Source organism: Halichoerus grypus, chromosome 7, assembly GCF_964656455.1.
Source record: "Halichoerus grypus chromosome 7, mHalGry1.hap1.1, whole genome shotgun sequence".
NCBI lineage: Eukaryota > Metazoa > Chordata > Mammalia > Carnivora > Phocidae > Halichoerus > Halichoerus grypus.
In genome coordinates, this window is record NC_135718.1 from 140,938,872 (window position 1) to 140,955,912 (window position 17,041).

A 17,041-nucleotide genomic window follows, 5' to 3' on the forward strand; every position below is an offset into this window, starting at 1 on the left:
ACTTACCCCAAAAGTGAACAATAATATACTGAAAATACTAAGGGTTATAGATAGTGTCTCCAATTCATCCATGGGAAAGAAATAAAAAACAAGTACCATTTTATCTGCTGTTGTTTTAAGTAAAGGGACTGAGGCCAAGACCATTTGTCAGTAGTTTCCTGGGACTCATCAGTACAGATCTGGGCCCCCTAAAGTGCTTCAGCGGCTTCAGATCACCTGGCAGCTGCCAAGAGCCAAAGAATAATGCCAATTCCAGGCAGACATATTTAATTTTTCCATTAAGGGCAATATTCCTGTTCTAGGTCAGAATTAGTCATTCTATTTATAGGCATTCTTTGCCATAATACTTTTCCAGACATCTCAGGTAGGCCAACACCAGTAACCCAGGTCTAACTAGGGAGACCAGGCTTCTTCTCTCGGATTCCAGTGGGGCGGATGAGTCCGGCGGTTTTTCCCATTCACTAAATCACATGAAATCATGCCTTCTTCTTTAAATCTTTTTGATATTTTCCAACTGATACTGATGAGGAAAATCTGTGTCCGAGGATGGCCCACCGAGCCAGCAAGAGAGTCCCAGTCCTTGACCCCGGGGTTCTTCCAGGTTCTTTTCCCTGCCCCGCTTCCCGCACGCACCAATCCGGGTCCTTCTCCCTGCCCCACTTTGTGCACTTACTTAGTGCCAAGTATGTGGAAGTAGAAGTGTATAAATTGCCCCCTTTGTTTGTGCTCAGGGCTCAGACCTTTGGAGACCACTCTCCTCTGAGCCCGCCAGTGTTAAATAAACCTCCTATCCTCCAAGATCTCTAGGCACCGGTTGGTTCTTCCATCGGGCGATCCAGTCCAGGTTCCGTAACAAAACCAGGTTTTGAATGGGACCAAAAGTGATATCTTGGCCCCCAGGAAAAACCTCATCAACCCCCCCCAAATTATTGCAACAGAATTTTAGACAGAGGTGATTTAAAGGATAGTGAGACTGCTGGCAGGGAATCTCCCTAATAATAGGTTTAGTAAATTAGTAATTACTAAATTACTTACATTACTTGAATTAATTAGTAAATTTAGTAATTACTAATTAGTAAAGTAATTAGTAAAGAAAGTTTATAATTCTAATGGACATACCGCTGACCATAGCAGCGCCTCAGGAGCAAGGCTCCTCAAATTGACAAGAGCTACTCCTGTCATTTGGAAATTCACCACACTAATCTGCATCTTCCTTTAAGAAATATGAATAAACATCATTCTTTCTGATCCTTAATAGAAGTAAACCACATCAACAAATCCATACAACAATATACTATTACACAATCAAATCATTACTTGGGAAAGAAACTTCAGAGGACATCTAAGCAGAATTTCACTTGAACTTTTCTGAAGAGAATGAAAATCTATGTGTCTTTAAGAAACCCTAGGAAAGATTCCCCACCTACTCTCAAGTTGAGGAAATACTTGATTAACACTAGTCTAAGTCTATATAACTTTTGTTCACTGGAAATAGAAAAATATATAACAAAAATACTCATTCTTCTTGTCTCCAAGTCTAATAGCTCAGTCTCTTGAGACTTTCCCATGTATCAAAATAATCATTTTCATTGTTCTAAATTCTCAGTACTTACAAATTCAACAAAGCAATTTTAAAAGGCAGATAGAGCAGTCTCTTACATATCAGAAACTACTTCATATAGAACATTTAAAACAATGTACCCCAAATTCTATAATACAACTTGTTCAAAAATCTAGTTTCCTTAGAGAAAATCCTGTGTAAAGAATTTCATCAATTTCATATTATAAGGAATTACCCAACAGAGTAGCACTAGTGAATAACAACAATAGACTAAGCCAAAGCAAACACTGTAAACATTAATTGGGTGATATTTGTCAAATGCTGTAAAGATGAAAATAATATAATCTTTTGTAACTCTTACTTAAGCGAATTCAGGAATTATTCTTACACCTCTTGAGATCTACAACACCACATTCACTTACCTGTTTGTAAGTGCCACTTGGTAAAATCGAAAATCTTGCATTCTTCCAACAAACTGCTCTAATCCTGCAGAGGACATATAATATACATAATATAAAAAGTCGCAGTTTTCCAAGCAGAGGCTGACAAACATGCAAGTGAAATTCCTTTAAAGCTATAAAATTTTCAATCATATTTATATCAGAGCCCTTTCGAACTCCTACAGACCAACATATGTTTTGCCTGTTCCACATAATAATTAATAGTCATAGTTACCTCCACAGACATTGCAGAATTTAAGTCAAAGTGAGTATTTGCCCAGCCTATTTACTGGCCTAATTTGTGGGTCAAATAAAAAATTTGTTTAGTATTTCTTTTAATTGGGATATAGCTGACATACAATGTTACATTACTTTCAAGGGTACAACATCATAATTCGACAACTCTATATGTTATACAATGCTCACCGCAAGTGTAGCTCCCATCTGTCACCATAAAACGCATTACAATACCATTGATTCTATTCCCTATGCTGTACTTTTCATCCCTGTGACTTATTCATTCCATAACTCTCCAAATCAAATTTCTTTCTAGTTTATAAACCTATAAATCTATCATGTTATCAGCGCTAAATTTGATTGTCATCTACTTTCAACTGCAATTTCCAGAGCATTTGCATTGCCAAGAGAAAGACTCCCCACCTGTTCTGTCATCCCCCCTGTTCTGTCTCCAAGCTCCAGAGTATCACTTTGGGTCATCTCCAAACTTAGATTAATGCCTGGTCTAGAAAATCTCCAGTAAATGAGGATAAATTGAAAACCTCCTACTCATAAATTCTGAGTTATTCACATGTATCAATGGCATTCTACCTCAGTCTCAAATTCCATTATCTCCTGAGAATTCTTCAAAGACAAGCCAGATTCAAAGCCCACTCTTCACTGAATTAGGTGAACTTTCAAGGTGTAGGTAGATATCAACCTTAAACCACTTAATATTATTTTATTGATTCATTTAGCAAATATTTATTTAGGATTTAATAACAGATAAGCCCAAGAGAGTGGGAACAGAAAAACCTAAGGAAACTACTACCTCTAAGGGCTTTTTTCTTATGCTTACAATAATGAGAAAAACTTGATTAAAATGGCAAAATTCTAGCTAGAGTTTGGATCATGGGAACACAAAAGGGGATGTGATTGTACCTTCTTGTACCAATTCAATAATTAAGTGGTTTTTAATTAAATTTAGAGCAATGGCCAACTTATCAAATGACCATTTCCTCAAATGTGGTTTTTTTTTTAAGCTGTACTCCTTTTATTTTGTCTTGATGATAGAGTTTTAAAGAATATTTGACCGGGCGCCTGGGTGGCTCAGTTGCTTAATCGGCTGCCTTCGGCTCAGGTCATGATCCCAGGGTCCTGGGATCGAGTCCCGCATCAGGCTCCCTGCTCTGCAGGGAGCCTGCTTCTCCCTCTCCCTCTGCCTGCCTCTCTGCCTACTTGTGCTCTCTATCTCTCTGTCAAATAAATAAATAAAATCTTTAAAAAAAAAAAAAAGAATATTTGACCAATTTTTGCTCCAGCTTCTTGCTGGTAACATGGAAGAAACTAGGGCAGAGTAAGGATATATCTGATGAATAGAAGATGCAGAGTAGAATTAGCACACTGAATAGTCTGAGATGTTGATCTCAGAAGCAAGAGGATGAATGAGCAAAGAGGGTGACACTTGGCATAAAAAGAGTATGTGTCTGTGTAAATGTGTGTGTGTGCATGTGTGTGTGTATATATATATATATTATAAAACTTTATAGAAATTTTTAAACCCCCAACACAGTTTACTTTAAAATGTATAATTAAAAGAAATAAGAAAATGTGATAAAATATCCATTGGTGGATTGGCCATCTAGAAAACTTGATAAATTGACCTGGATCCATGATCTAAAGCTACGCAAAAGGGAATGGCATAAGGAAGGATATGCCTTTCTTGGAGATAGGAGGAAAGATAGGAAGAACAGATATGAATACAGTTAAGTCAATGTGTGCTGTGTGCTTTTGTCTGGGGAGTAGGGAAGACAAATAAAGGAAATTAGTCATGATATGAATTTTCTTTCTGATGTAAGAGGTAATGTTGTCTTCCTAAATGAAGGAAGCTAGATCTACCTCTTGTTTATTTCTTCACCTTCACCTATTCACATCCAATCCACATCCTTTATAACCCATGCTCTATTTCTACACCCTGAATTTAAAATGGCCCATTGTTAAACGTTTTATCTCAATTAACCCAGAAAATACAGATCATGAAAAATAAGAGATAATCATTTGTGATTTTGAAAGGCCTAATACAACTGAAAGCAAAAATGATGAATGCTTTGCTTTTGTCAAAGCCAGAATCATGGCTTTAAATTGTCAAGGTGGTTTTATTCTTTTATACATTAATTCAACAAGTATTTATTGTGAACCTATTACATGCTAGGCACTTTTTTTAAAATTTTTTTTTTATTAACATATAATGTATTATTTGTTTCAGGGGTACAGGTCTGTGATTCATCAGTCTTACACAATTCACAGCACTCACCATAGCACATACCCTTCCAAATGTCCATCTCCCAGCCACCCCATCCCTCCCACCTCCCTCAACTCCAACAGTCAGTTTGTTTCCTGAGATTAAGAGTCTCTTATGGTTTGTCTCCCTCTCTGGTTTCATCTTGTTTCATTTTTCCCTCCCTTCCCCTATGATCCTCTGTCTTGATTCTCAAAATCCTCCAATCAGTGAGACCATATGATACTTATCTTTCTCTGATTGACTTATTTCGCTTAGCATGATACCCTCTAGTTCTATCCACGTTGTTGCAAATGGCAAGACTTCATTATTTGATGGCTGCATAATATTCCATTATATATATATATAATATATATATATATATCTCACATCTTCTTTATCCATTCATCTTTTGATGGACATCTAGGCTCTTTCCATAGTTTGGCTATTGTGGACATTGCTGCTATAAACACTGGGGTGCATGTGTCCCTTCCGATCACTATATTTGTATCTTTGGGGTAAATACTCAGTAGTACAATTGCTGGGTCGTAGGGTAGCTCAATTTTCAACTTTTTGAGGAACTTCCATACGGTTTTCCAGAATGGCTGCACCAGCTTGCATTCCCACCAACAGTGTAGGAGGGTTCCCCTTTCTCCACATCCTCGCCAACATCTGTCGTTTCCTGACTTGTTAATTTTAGCCATTCTGACTGGTGTGAAGTGATATCTCATTGAGGTTTTGATTTGGATTCCCCTGATGCCGAGTAATGCTGAGTACTTTTTCATGTGTCTGTTGGCCATTTGGATGTCTTCTTTGCAGAAATGTCTGTTCATGTCTTCTGTCCATTTCTTGATTGGATTATTTGTTCTTTGGGTATTGAGTTTGATAAGTTCTTTATAGATTTTGGATATGTCATTTGCAAATATCTTCTCCCATTCTGTCAGTTGTCTTTTGGTTTTGTTGACTGTTTCCTTTGTTGTGCAAATCTTTTTATCTTGATGCAGTCCCAATAGTTCATTTTTGCCCTTGCTTCCCTTGCCTTTGGCAATGTGTCTAGGAAGAAGTTGCTGTGGCTGAGGTCGAAGAGGTTGCTGCCTGTGTTCTCAAGGATTCTGATGGATTCATGTCTCACATTTAGGTCTTTCATTCCTTTTGAGTCTATTTTTGTGTGTGGTGTAAAGAAGTGGTCCAGTTTCATTCTTCTGCATATGGCTGTCCAATTTTCCCAACACCATTTGTTGAAGAGACTTTTTTCCATTGGACATTCTTTCCTGCTTTGTTGAAGATTAGTTGACTATAGAGTTGAGGGTCCATTTCTGGGCTCGTTATTCTGTTCCATTGATCTATGTCTGTTTTTGTGCAAGTACCATACTGTCTTGATGATTACAGCTTTGTAATAGAGCTGGAAGTCCGAAATTGTGATGCCACCAGCTTTGCTTTGCTTTTTCAACATTCCTTTGGCTATTCAGGGTCTTTTCTGGTTCCATACAAATTTTAGGATTATTTGTTCCATTTCTTTGAAAAAAGTGGATGGTATTTTGATGGGGATTGCAGAATGTGTAGATTGCTCTAGGTAGCATTGACATTTTCACAGTATTTGTTCTTTCAATGAGCATGGAATGTTTTTCCATTTCTTTGTGTCTTCCTCAATTTCTTTCATGAGTATTTTATAGTTTTCTGAGTACAGATTCTTTGCCTCTTTGGTTAGATTTATTCCTAGGTATCTTATTGTTTTGGGTGCAATTGTAAATGGGATCGACTCCTGAATTTCTCTTTCTTCTGTCTTGTTTTTGGTGTATAGAAATACAACTGATTTCTGTGCATTGATTTTATATCCTGCCACTTTACTGAATTCCTGTATGAATTCTAGCAGTTTTGGGGTGGAATCTTTTGGGTTTTCCACATAAAGTATCACACCATCTGGAAAGAGTGAGAGTTTGACTTCTTCTTTGCCAATTCAGATGACTTTAACTTCTTTTTGTTGTCTGATTGCTGAGGCTAGGACTTCTAGTACTATGTTGAATAACAGTGGAGATAGTGGACATCCCTGCTGTGTTCCTGACCTTAGGGGGAAAGCTCTCGGTTTGTCCCCATTGAGTATGATATTCACCATGGGTTTTTCATAGCTTTTATGATATTGAGGTATGTACCCTCTATCCCTACACTGTGAAGAGTTTTAATCAAGAAAGGATGCTGTACTTTGTCAAATGCTTTTTATGCAACTATTGAGAGGATCATATGGTTCTTGTTCTTTCTTTTATTAATGGATTGTATCACATTGATTGATTTGCGGATGTTGAACCAACCTTGCAGCCCAGGAATAAAATCCACTTGGTCATAGTGAATAATCCTTTTAATGTACTGTTGGATCCTATTGGTACCGGTTGAGACCTGATTTGTGATCCAGGATGTGATCTATTCTGGAGAATGTTCCATGGGCACTAGAGAAGAATGTGTATTCTGTTGCTTTGGGATGGAATATTCTAAATATATCTGTGAAGTCCATCTGGTCCAGTGTGTCATTTAAAGCCTTTATTTCCCTGTTGATCTTTTGCTTAGATGATCTGTCCATTTCAGTGAGGGGGATGTTAAAGTCCCCTATTATTACTGTATTATTGTTGATGTGTTTCTTTGATTTTGTTATTAATTGGCTTATATAATTGGCTGCTCCCATGTTAGAGGCATAGATATTTACAATTGTTAGATCTTCTTGTTGGATACACCCTTTAAGTAGGATATAGTGTCCTTCCTCATCTCTTATTACAGTCTTTGGTTTAAAATCTAATTTGTCTGATATAAGGATTGCCACCCCAGCTTTCTTTTGGTGTCCATTAGCATGGTGAACGGTTTTCCACCCCCTCACTTTAAACCTGGAGGTGTCTTTGGGTCTAAAATGAGTCTTTTGCAGACAGCATATCGATGGGTCTTGTTTTTTTATCCAATCTGATACCCTGTGTCTTTTAATTGGGGCATTTAGCCCATTTACATTCAGGGTAACTATTGAAAGATATGAATTTAGTGCCATTGTATTGCCTGTCAGGTGACTGTTACTGTATATTGTCTGTGTTCCTTTCTGGTCTATGTTGCTTTTAGGCTCTTTCTTTGGTTACTTTTCAGTATTTCTTGTAGGGCTGGTTTGGTGTTTGCAAATTCTTTTAGTTTTTGTTTGTCCTGGAAGCTTTTTATCTCTCCTTCTATTTTCAATGACAGCCTAGCTGGATATAGTATTCTTGGCTGTGTATTTTTCTCATTTAGTGCTCTGAATATGTCCTGCCAGGTCTCTGTGAATAAGTCTGCTGCCAATCTAATGTTTTTACCATTGTAGGTTACAGACCTCTTGTCCTGAGCTGCTTTCAGGATTTTCTCTTTGTCTCTGAGACTTGTGAGTTTTACTATTAGATGTCGGGGTATTGACCTATTTTTATTGATTTTAAGGGGGATTCTTTGTGCCTTCTGAATTTTGATGCCTGTTTCCTTCCCCAAATTAGGGAAGTTCTTTGCTATAATTTGCTCCAATATACCTTCTGCACCTCTCTCTCTTTCTTTTTCTTCTGGGATCCCAATTATTCTAACGTTGTTTCACTTTATGGTATCACTTATCTCTTGAATTCTCCCCTTGTGATCCAGTAGTTGTTTATCTCTCTTTCTCTCAGCTTCTTTGTTCTCCATCATTTGGTCTTCCATATCACTAATTCTCTCTTCTGCCTCATTTATCCTACCAGTTAGAGCCTCCATTTTTGATTGCACCTCATTAATAGCCTTTTTGATTTCGACTTGGTTAGATTTTAGTTCTTTTATTTCTCCAGAAAGGGATTCTCTAGCATCTTCTATGCTTTTTTCAAGCCCAGCTAGTATCTTTATAATTGTCATTCTGAACTCTAGTTCTGACATCTTACTAATGTCCATATTGATTAGGTCCCTGGCAGTCGGTACTGCTCCTTGTTCTTTTGTTTTGAGGTTTTTCTGTCTTGTCATTTTGTCCAGAGGAGAAGAGATGAATGAGAGAACAAAATGCTAACAGGGTAACAATGACCCCAGAAAAATATACACTAAACAAATCAGAAGAGACCCGAAACCGGGGGGAGAAGAAAGGGAAATAAATTAAAAAAAAAAAAAAAAGAAAAGGAATATGATCAGGTTGGTGAATAGAACAGAGCCCCATACTAGATTTTTGGGTGTATTTTGGTCTGTTAGAAGAAATTGCCTCCCAAAGTTTTAAAGAATGAAAAACTTATAGATATACAAAAATAAGGGTAAATACAATGAAGGGATGGAATATGACTGTGAAGATGAAAATTAAAAAAGATTTTAAAAAAGGAATTGATAAGAAGTTGGTTGAAAAAAGAATGAAAAAAAATTTAAAAAAAGAGAGAAAGAAAAATGTGATCAGGCGGGAGACTAGGACAACATCATACACTAGATTTAGGGTATATTTTGGTCTGTTAGAAGAAAGTGTATCCCAAAATTTTAAAGAAAACAAAACATATATATACAAAAAATAAGGTTAAATACAATGAAGGGATAAAATATGACTGTAAAAATGAAAATTAAAAAAGATTTTTAAAAAGGATTGATAAGATGTTGGTTGAAAAGGGAAGAAGAAAAATTCAACTAAAAAAAAACAGAAAAAGAAAATTTTAAAAATTAATTTTGAAAGACTAAAGAATCATGGGAAAAAGCCATGAATTCTATGTGTTGTATTCCCCTAGCTCTGGGGTTTTGCTGTTCTCATTGATCAGTAAACTTGGTCTTGGCTGGCTATTCTTGCTGATCTTCTGGGGGAGAGGTCTGTTGCAGTGATTCTCATATGTCCTTGCCAGAGGCAGAATTGCCCCGCCCCTGCCAGGGGCCAGGCTAAGTAATCTGCTCCAGTTTGCTCTCATAGCTTTTGTTCCCTGAAATCTTTCCGTACAGCTTTGGAGGACGAGAATGAAAATGGCGGCCTCCCAATCTCTGGTCCCAGAGGAGCTGAGAGCTCTGGGCCCCACTCCTCAGTGAGTCCCCAGAGAAAAGCAGTCAATCACTCCACTCTCCCAGGTCTCCGGCTGCATTCCCTGCTCACCCGGCCTGTGACTGAGCATTTCCATCTTTTGCATATGACACTGTTTGGAGTCTCCATACCCAGTAGATTCCTGTGGTGAGCTCCCACGCTGCTCCTCCGGGGGAAGAAGGGGAGTCTCCCTGGATCTGTCGCTTGTTGGGTCATAGTTTATGGCAACCCTGAGCGGAGAGCCCACTCCTTGGCTCCATCTTTGAAGCCAGCTTCTCCGCTCTGATACCTGGGAGCTCTGCTGCACTCAGGCACCCCCGGTCTTTCTGTGACCCTGAGGGTCCTGAGACCACACTGTCCCAGCGAGGATTCCACCCCCTGCTTAGCCACTGGAGGGACGTCCTTCAGCGGAGCAGACTTCTAAAATTTCCAATTTTGTGCTCCACTGCTCTATCGCCAGTAGCTGGCTGACGGAGGCTCCTTCCTGCAATGGTCTATCTTCCCATATATCACCTCGGATTCACTTCGCACGTCTTACCTTCCAGAAAGTGGTCGCTTTTCTGTTCATAGAATTGCTGCTATTCTTCTCTTTGATCTCCTGTTGAGTTTGTAGGTGTTCAGAATGGTTTGATAGCTATCTAGCTGAATTCCTGGGACCAGAGGAAATTTAGGTCTCCTACTGCTCTGCCATCTTGCCAAGGCCCCTCTGTGCTAGGCACTTTCATGGATTCCAAGGATATACTGGTTTACAAAATAGGCACAAAACAAACAAAAAAACTTCTTTTTATGGAGTTTGCATTCAAGCAGCTAGATGAACATAGTAAATGAGCAATTTATATAATATCCTAGAACATGATAAATGCTATGATAAATTGGGAAAATTAGACCAGTTTGGAAAGCATAGACTGGATTTTTAATTTGGATGGTATGTTCAAGAGAGGCCTCATTGAGAATGTGGTATTGACAGGAGAATGGGAATGAATCATGCATATATGTAGGGGCAAAATATTCCAGACAGGAGTCAATGAATGCACAGACCCCTAAGGCAATATGGTTGGCATGTGAGAGGAACTGCAAGGAGCTAGCTTCCTGGGGCAGAATAGAAGGGAGGCTATTGGAAGAGTAGGTCAGACAAGTAACTGGCTGGGGGTAATGGGATTCAAATCATTAAAAACCTTTCAAACCTATTGTAAAGACTTTGATTTTTATTCTGAATGAAATAGGAAGTCACTGGAGGGTTTAGAGTAGAGGAGTGACATGATCTCAGGTTTATTCAAAGTGTTAAGAATAGAAGTAGTGAGAAGTAGAAGTAGCAGGGCCAGTTAAGCTATTACAGTAATACAACTGAAAGATGATGGTAGTCAGGCCAAGGTGTAGAAATGGAGGTGTACATTTCAATGCTGATAAATGAGAATTCACTTCCTATATTTTAATAATAGTTAAAGGGAAGCTCTGCTGCAGAGGGATAACGAAATATATTTTATCATCTATAAAATAAAGAGGCTGTGTTTTATGACCTTTAAAAATCATTTTAGTTTTAAGTTTTGGAGTATGAACATAGAACAATTACATCCTCTACTGCAGAATTCATATTTGAAGAAATTTTCCCAACAAAAAAGTTAGAAAAAGTTCTCTAAAGACCTAGAGTTAATGTGAATCATCCATTCCATGTAAGAGAATTATGATTTTGATTTCTGGGGAAAATGTCACAAAATATTTCAAGGATACAGTCATAAAAAATAGATTTTACTCATTTCTTTGCTAGTTACCAATTCTTTAACAATAGATATTCGTTGGAATAAGTATTTCATAAAAAGATTCTTCTTTGAAAAAATATTCATGTGGCAAAAATAGGTCTAAATAATATAAATAGATCAAGGAAATAGATATGGCTCATGCCAGAAATATCTCATAGTTGTCTATTCAGAAAACAGATAATGACTGGAAAAAATTAGTATATCCACATTACAACAGGTAGCACAGCAAAAATAGTTAAATGGGAAAACTGTGAGTAAATAATCTAATATATAAATCAGGGTAAAGACAAGTTTTCAAAAAGCGTAAATAAATAAATGTCACACAAATGGGAAAGGAAGAAATAAAACTGCCTCTATTCATGAATAACATGAGTGTCTACTTAGGGAATCCCAGTGAATCTACATAAAAATTACAAGAAGTGATAAGAGAATTTAACAATTTTACATGATACAAGTTAAATATATAAAAATCAATTCAATTCTTATATATTAGTGATGAAACACTGAAAATAAGTTTTTTAAAGTACCATTTATATTAGCCACAAACATGAAATACTAGTTATAAATTAAAACATGGCAGTGTATATAGGAAAAAATGCAAGACAATGATGAAAGAAATCACAGGATGTCATTAGGAATAACAGAATAAGAATAACTGACAATTCTCTCTGCCATAAAAGCAATGAAAACACTAGCAAAGAGTGCCAGATCAACTTCTCTGGAAATCTATAAATTAACCAAAGTTTTGTAACAATAGAGGGAGGATTTATTTTTTTTTTTGTCTGAATATCAGTAAGAATAGCATGTTTTTGTGGCATTTTAACTTCCTCTCTTCCCATCCTCCTCTCAGTGGTAACCTTGAAAATAAACATCCATAATAACAGTGAAAGGCAGCAGCCTGCAGCCATTGGAAAAATCAGAATGAGACTGGAGTTCTTACAAAACCCCAACCTCAGGAAACTGTCACTATTTAATCTTTCTAGCGATATCCTCGAAAACCCCATGAGCAAGACCTGAACAGACTCAGAGCTTATCCAGTGGAAAGTCTTTTCTCTAGGGATGTTTGTTGGGAACAATCAGTGGCAACTGCTTAACATTGCAGTTGCCTGAGGCAGTGATAACAGTTGGAGAAACAACAAACAAATCAAAAAAGTAAAATAGAAAAGTTGAAGTATGACATGTCCATGGGGGGCTTTACAAAGCTCTGAAACATTACTGGAAATCTAGAAGCCCATGCACATGCAAAGGGCTATGTGCATGGCCAAGAGTTCAGGTCTAATCTCTTCTCTCTGCTTGACCTTCCAGTTCTGCACAAGCAGGGAGTGGTGACTAAAGAAGACAGCTTACCCCCTTACATGTTGGAGGCACACTGCAACACAAATACAGAGCTTTTAGCAAAGACTGAAAAACTTATTCATTCTAGAAATTTAAGAAATTCTCTCTTCAATCCCTTAGCTGAGCACTAAGTTAATTGAACAGGGATTTCAGTGCCACATGTGACAATAATACAGACTTTATGTAATTCATTCAGGAAAGTCACTACACAAGCAAGAAGCAACAAACAGAAGCAACAACAAACCCCAGGAAAGGGAAGACTGATTTCCAGACCTGCTATATTATTTAAAATGTCCAGTTTTTAACCAAAAAAAAAAAAGAAAAGAAAAACTGACACATGCAAAAACAACAACAACAAAAAGAAACTATAGTTGATAGGTTGATACACAGTTGGCAGTGGGGGGAAGCAGCCACAGAAACTTGGCCAATTGTAAACCCATACAAGACTTTAAATCAACTAATTTAAATATGTTCAAAGAACGAAAGGAAATTATGAGAATGATGCCTCAGCAAATAGAGAATATGAAAGGAGACAAATTGTAAAAACAAAAATTTACTAGAGGAGTTCACCAGCAGATACAAAGGAGCAGAGGAAAGAACTAGTGAGCATGAAGATAGGTCAGCTGAGGTTACCTAGTTTGAGAAAGAGGGAAAAAAATGCAGAAAAATAAACAGAGACACAGAGACCTGTGGGACACAGGTGTTACACACAAGTGTACCAACATAAGTATAATAAGAATCCCAAGAAAGAGATAGAAAAAGGAGGAAAAAAAATTTTTTTTTAAATAATTACTAAAACCTTCTCAAATTTAATGAATACCATTAATCTACACATTTGAGAAGCTCAAGAACTCTGAGATGGATAAACTCAAAGAGATCCACACTAGATATATCATTATCAAACTGTTGGAAGACAAAGAGAAAATCATGGAAGCATCAAGAGAGAAATGATCCATCTGATACAAAGTATATTCAATAAGATTAACAACATATTTTTGAAAGATTTACTTATTTTATTTGAGAGGGAGAGAGGAAATGGGGGAAGGGGCAGAAGGAGAGGGAGAGAAGCAGACTCCCTGCTGAGCATGGAGCCCAAGACAGGGCTGATCCTACAACCTTGAGATCATGACCTGAGCTGAAATCAAGAGTCCACGCTTAACCAACTGAGCCACCCAGGTGTCCCAAGATTAACAGCATATTTTTTTTTAAAGATTTTATTTATTTATTTGACAGAGAGAGAGAGAGAGCACAAGCAGTAGCAGCAGGCAGAGGGAGAAGCAGGCTCTCTGCTGAGCAGGAAGCCTGATGCGGGGCTCGATTCCAGGACCCTGGGATCATGACCGGAGCCAAAGACAGACGCTTAACTCACTGAACCACCCAGGCGCCCCTTAACAGCATATTTTTAATCAGAAACCACAGAAGCCAGAAGGCAGTGGGATGACATATTTAAAGCACTAAAAGAAAAAAATTATTATCAACCAAATATTTTTTCAGTAAAACTATTCTTCAAAAATTATTAAGACATCCCCAGATAAGCAAAATTGGAGACAATTGTGACTAATAGACCTGCTTCATAAAAACTACTAAAGTAAGTTTTTATGCTGAAAGAAAAGGACCCTAGACTGTAACTCTAATGCACATGAAAAAATGAAGAGCCCCTTTAAAAGTAACTACAAAGATAAATATAAAAGAGAATATAAATGTATTTTTTAGGTGTAATTATTTTTTCTCTCCTGATTTAAAAAACAACCACATAAAACAATCATTATAAATCTGTGTCAGGGCACCTGGATGGCTCAGTAGGTTAAGTGTCTGACTATTGATATCAGCTCAGGTCATGATCTCAGGGTCTTGAGATGGAGCCCTACATCGGGCTCTGTGCTGAACCTAGAGCCTGCTTAAGATTCTCTCTCTTGCTCTCCCTCTGCCACTCCACTTGGGCTCTCTCTCTCAAGAACAAACAAACAAACAAAAATAAATAAATAAATCTGTGTTAAGGGGCATCTAACACCATAAGAATGACAATAACAAGGGGGAGGGAAACAAAACTATAGAGGTACAAAGTTTTTGTACACTATTGAAATTAAGTTGGTATTATTTAGAACTAGCCTGTTATAAAATGTTAACTGTAATACCCTGGGAAACTACTAACAAGATAATGAGTATAGTGAAAGAAATGAAAGGCGGTTAAGATGGTACACTCAAAAATATTAACACAGGGACGCCTGTGTGGCTCAGTCGGTTAAGTGGCTGCCTTCAGCTCAGGTCATGATCCCAGGGTCCTGGGATCGAGTCCCGCATCGGGCTCCTTGCTCAGCAGGGAGCCTGCTTCTCCCTCTGCCTGCAGCTCTCCCTGCTTGTACTCTCGCTCACTCTCTCTCGCCTATGCTCTCTCTCTCTACCAAATAAATAAAATCTTTTAAAAAAAATTAACACAAAAGAAGATAGTAATGGAGAAATAGAGGAACAAAAAAGACATATAGAAAACAAATAGCAAGGTGACATTTCAACTACCTTATCAATAATTACCTTAAATGTAAATGGTATAAACATCTCCCAGAAAAGTAGATATTGGGAGAATGGGGGCAAAAAACACAATTATGATCTAACTATGTGCTTTCTTTGAGAGATAAACTCAAAGAAACAAAAAGGTTGAAAGTTAAAAGGTAGAAGAAAGATATACCACATAAACTATAACCAAACACATTCTCAATAACCAATGGGTCAAGGAAAGAATCACACAAGAAAACTAGAAAATACTTTAAGACAAATGAAAATAAGCACACAACATATCACATTTCATGAGTTTCAGATAAAGAGATGCTTAAAGAGAAATACAGCTGGAAATATTTATATCAAAGAAGAAAGTAATCAAATCAATGACCTAATATTCTACCGTAAGAAACTAGGGGGAAAAAGAGGAAACTCCACCCAAAGCAAGCAGAAAGAAGGAAATTATAAAGATTAGAGTGGACATAAATGAAATAGAAAATAGAAAAACAATAGAGAAAACCAACAAAATCAAAAGTTTATTCTATGAAATGATTAGCAAATCTGACAAACATTTAGCTAGACTGACCAAGAAGACAAGGAGAGGAGTCAAATGACTAAAATCAGAAATGAAGGAAGGAACATTACAACTGACCTCATAGACATGAAAAGATTATAAAGTAATCCTATAAACAACTATATACTATTAGATGACCTAGATAAAATGAACAAATTCCTACAAAGGTACAAACTACTGAAACTTACTTAAGAAGAAACAGGCAATCTGAATAGAATTTTAATAAGCAAAGAGAATAAGTCAGTAATTTTTAAAAAATTATCCACAAAGAAAATCCAGGATCAGATGCCTTTACTGGCGAATTCTTCTAAGCATTTAAAGAAGAAATAGCACCAATCCCTCACAACCTCTTCCAAAAAAGAGAAGATGAAGAAACAATTCTCAAATCATTCACAGAGTGAGTTGACTCTATGATGTCATCTTATTCTGATACCAAAACCAATAAAGACATCACAAGAAAACAAAGTTACAGATCAATATGTTTTATAAATACAGTCAAAATTTTCAACAGAATACCAGTAAACCAAATCCAGCACCATAAATAAAAAGATTATATACCATAAGCAAGTGAGATTGATCCCAGAGATACAAGGCTGATTCAATATGTGAATATTGAATAATGCACAATATTGATAGAATAAAGGATAAAAAAACAAATGATCATCTCCATAGATGCAGGAAAGGCATTTACCAAATTCCAACACTATTTCATTATATTTTTAAGTAATCTCTACAAAAACACTACTTCATTAGGAAAACAAACTATGAAAGAAGGGAACTTCCCCATCTGATAAAGGGCATTTCTAAAAATCTACAGCTAACATTACATTTAATGGTGAAAAACTGAATGCTCTCCCCTACAATTAGGAACAAGACACAGAGTCCCCTTTTGCCACTTCTATTCAACATTGTTCTGGACATACTAACCAGGGTAATTAAGCAAGAAAAATAAACATTTTCCAGATTGGAAAGGAAGAAGTAAAACAAATGTGTACAAGGAGAAACTTACAATTACACAATTTTATAAATTATAAAAAGAGATGAAATCTAATTCTAGACTTGGGAACAAATAAGTAATACATGCTTTTATTCATAAAATGAGATATTAATAATGCAACTAAAATGAATGAACGAGACTTGAAGTAATTCTTAGAAACAATTGTGCAAAAACCAAGTTGAAAATATACTAAGAAGCCATTCATACACATTTTGAGAGAATGAAGATACAAGCCAGTATTATATTACTTAAGGATATTTACGTACATATTAGGTTGAACCATTTGAAATAGCTAATATTTAGCCATTTTTAACGTATAAAAATGGCAATTTTATATGATTCAACCTTATAATAAAAGCATAAAACATACATGAGAATGATACATGTAAATATAGAATAG

The 17,041-nt window shown here is 36.7% G+C and overlaps 1 protein-coding gene across 1 annotated transcript in view; it reads right to left on the minus strand.

Annotated features, from left to right (window-relative positions):
- The window catches only part of USH2A (usherin), a 687,474-nt gene that overhangs the window by 616,116 nt on the left and 54,317 nt on the right, over nucleotides 1-17,041 (minus strand). Inside the window, exon 4 of the mRNA XM_078078672.1 lies at nucleotides 1,984-2,047. Within this exon, the coding sequence (XP_077934798.1) occupies nucleotides 1,984-2,047 (64 nt within the window). The remainder of the gene's footprint in view (nucleotides 1-1,983; nucleotides 2,048-17,041) is intronic.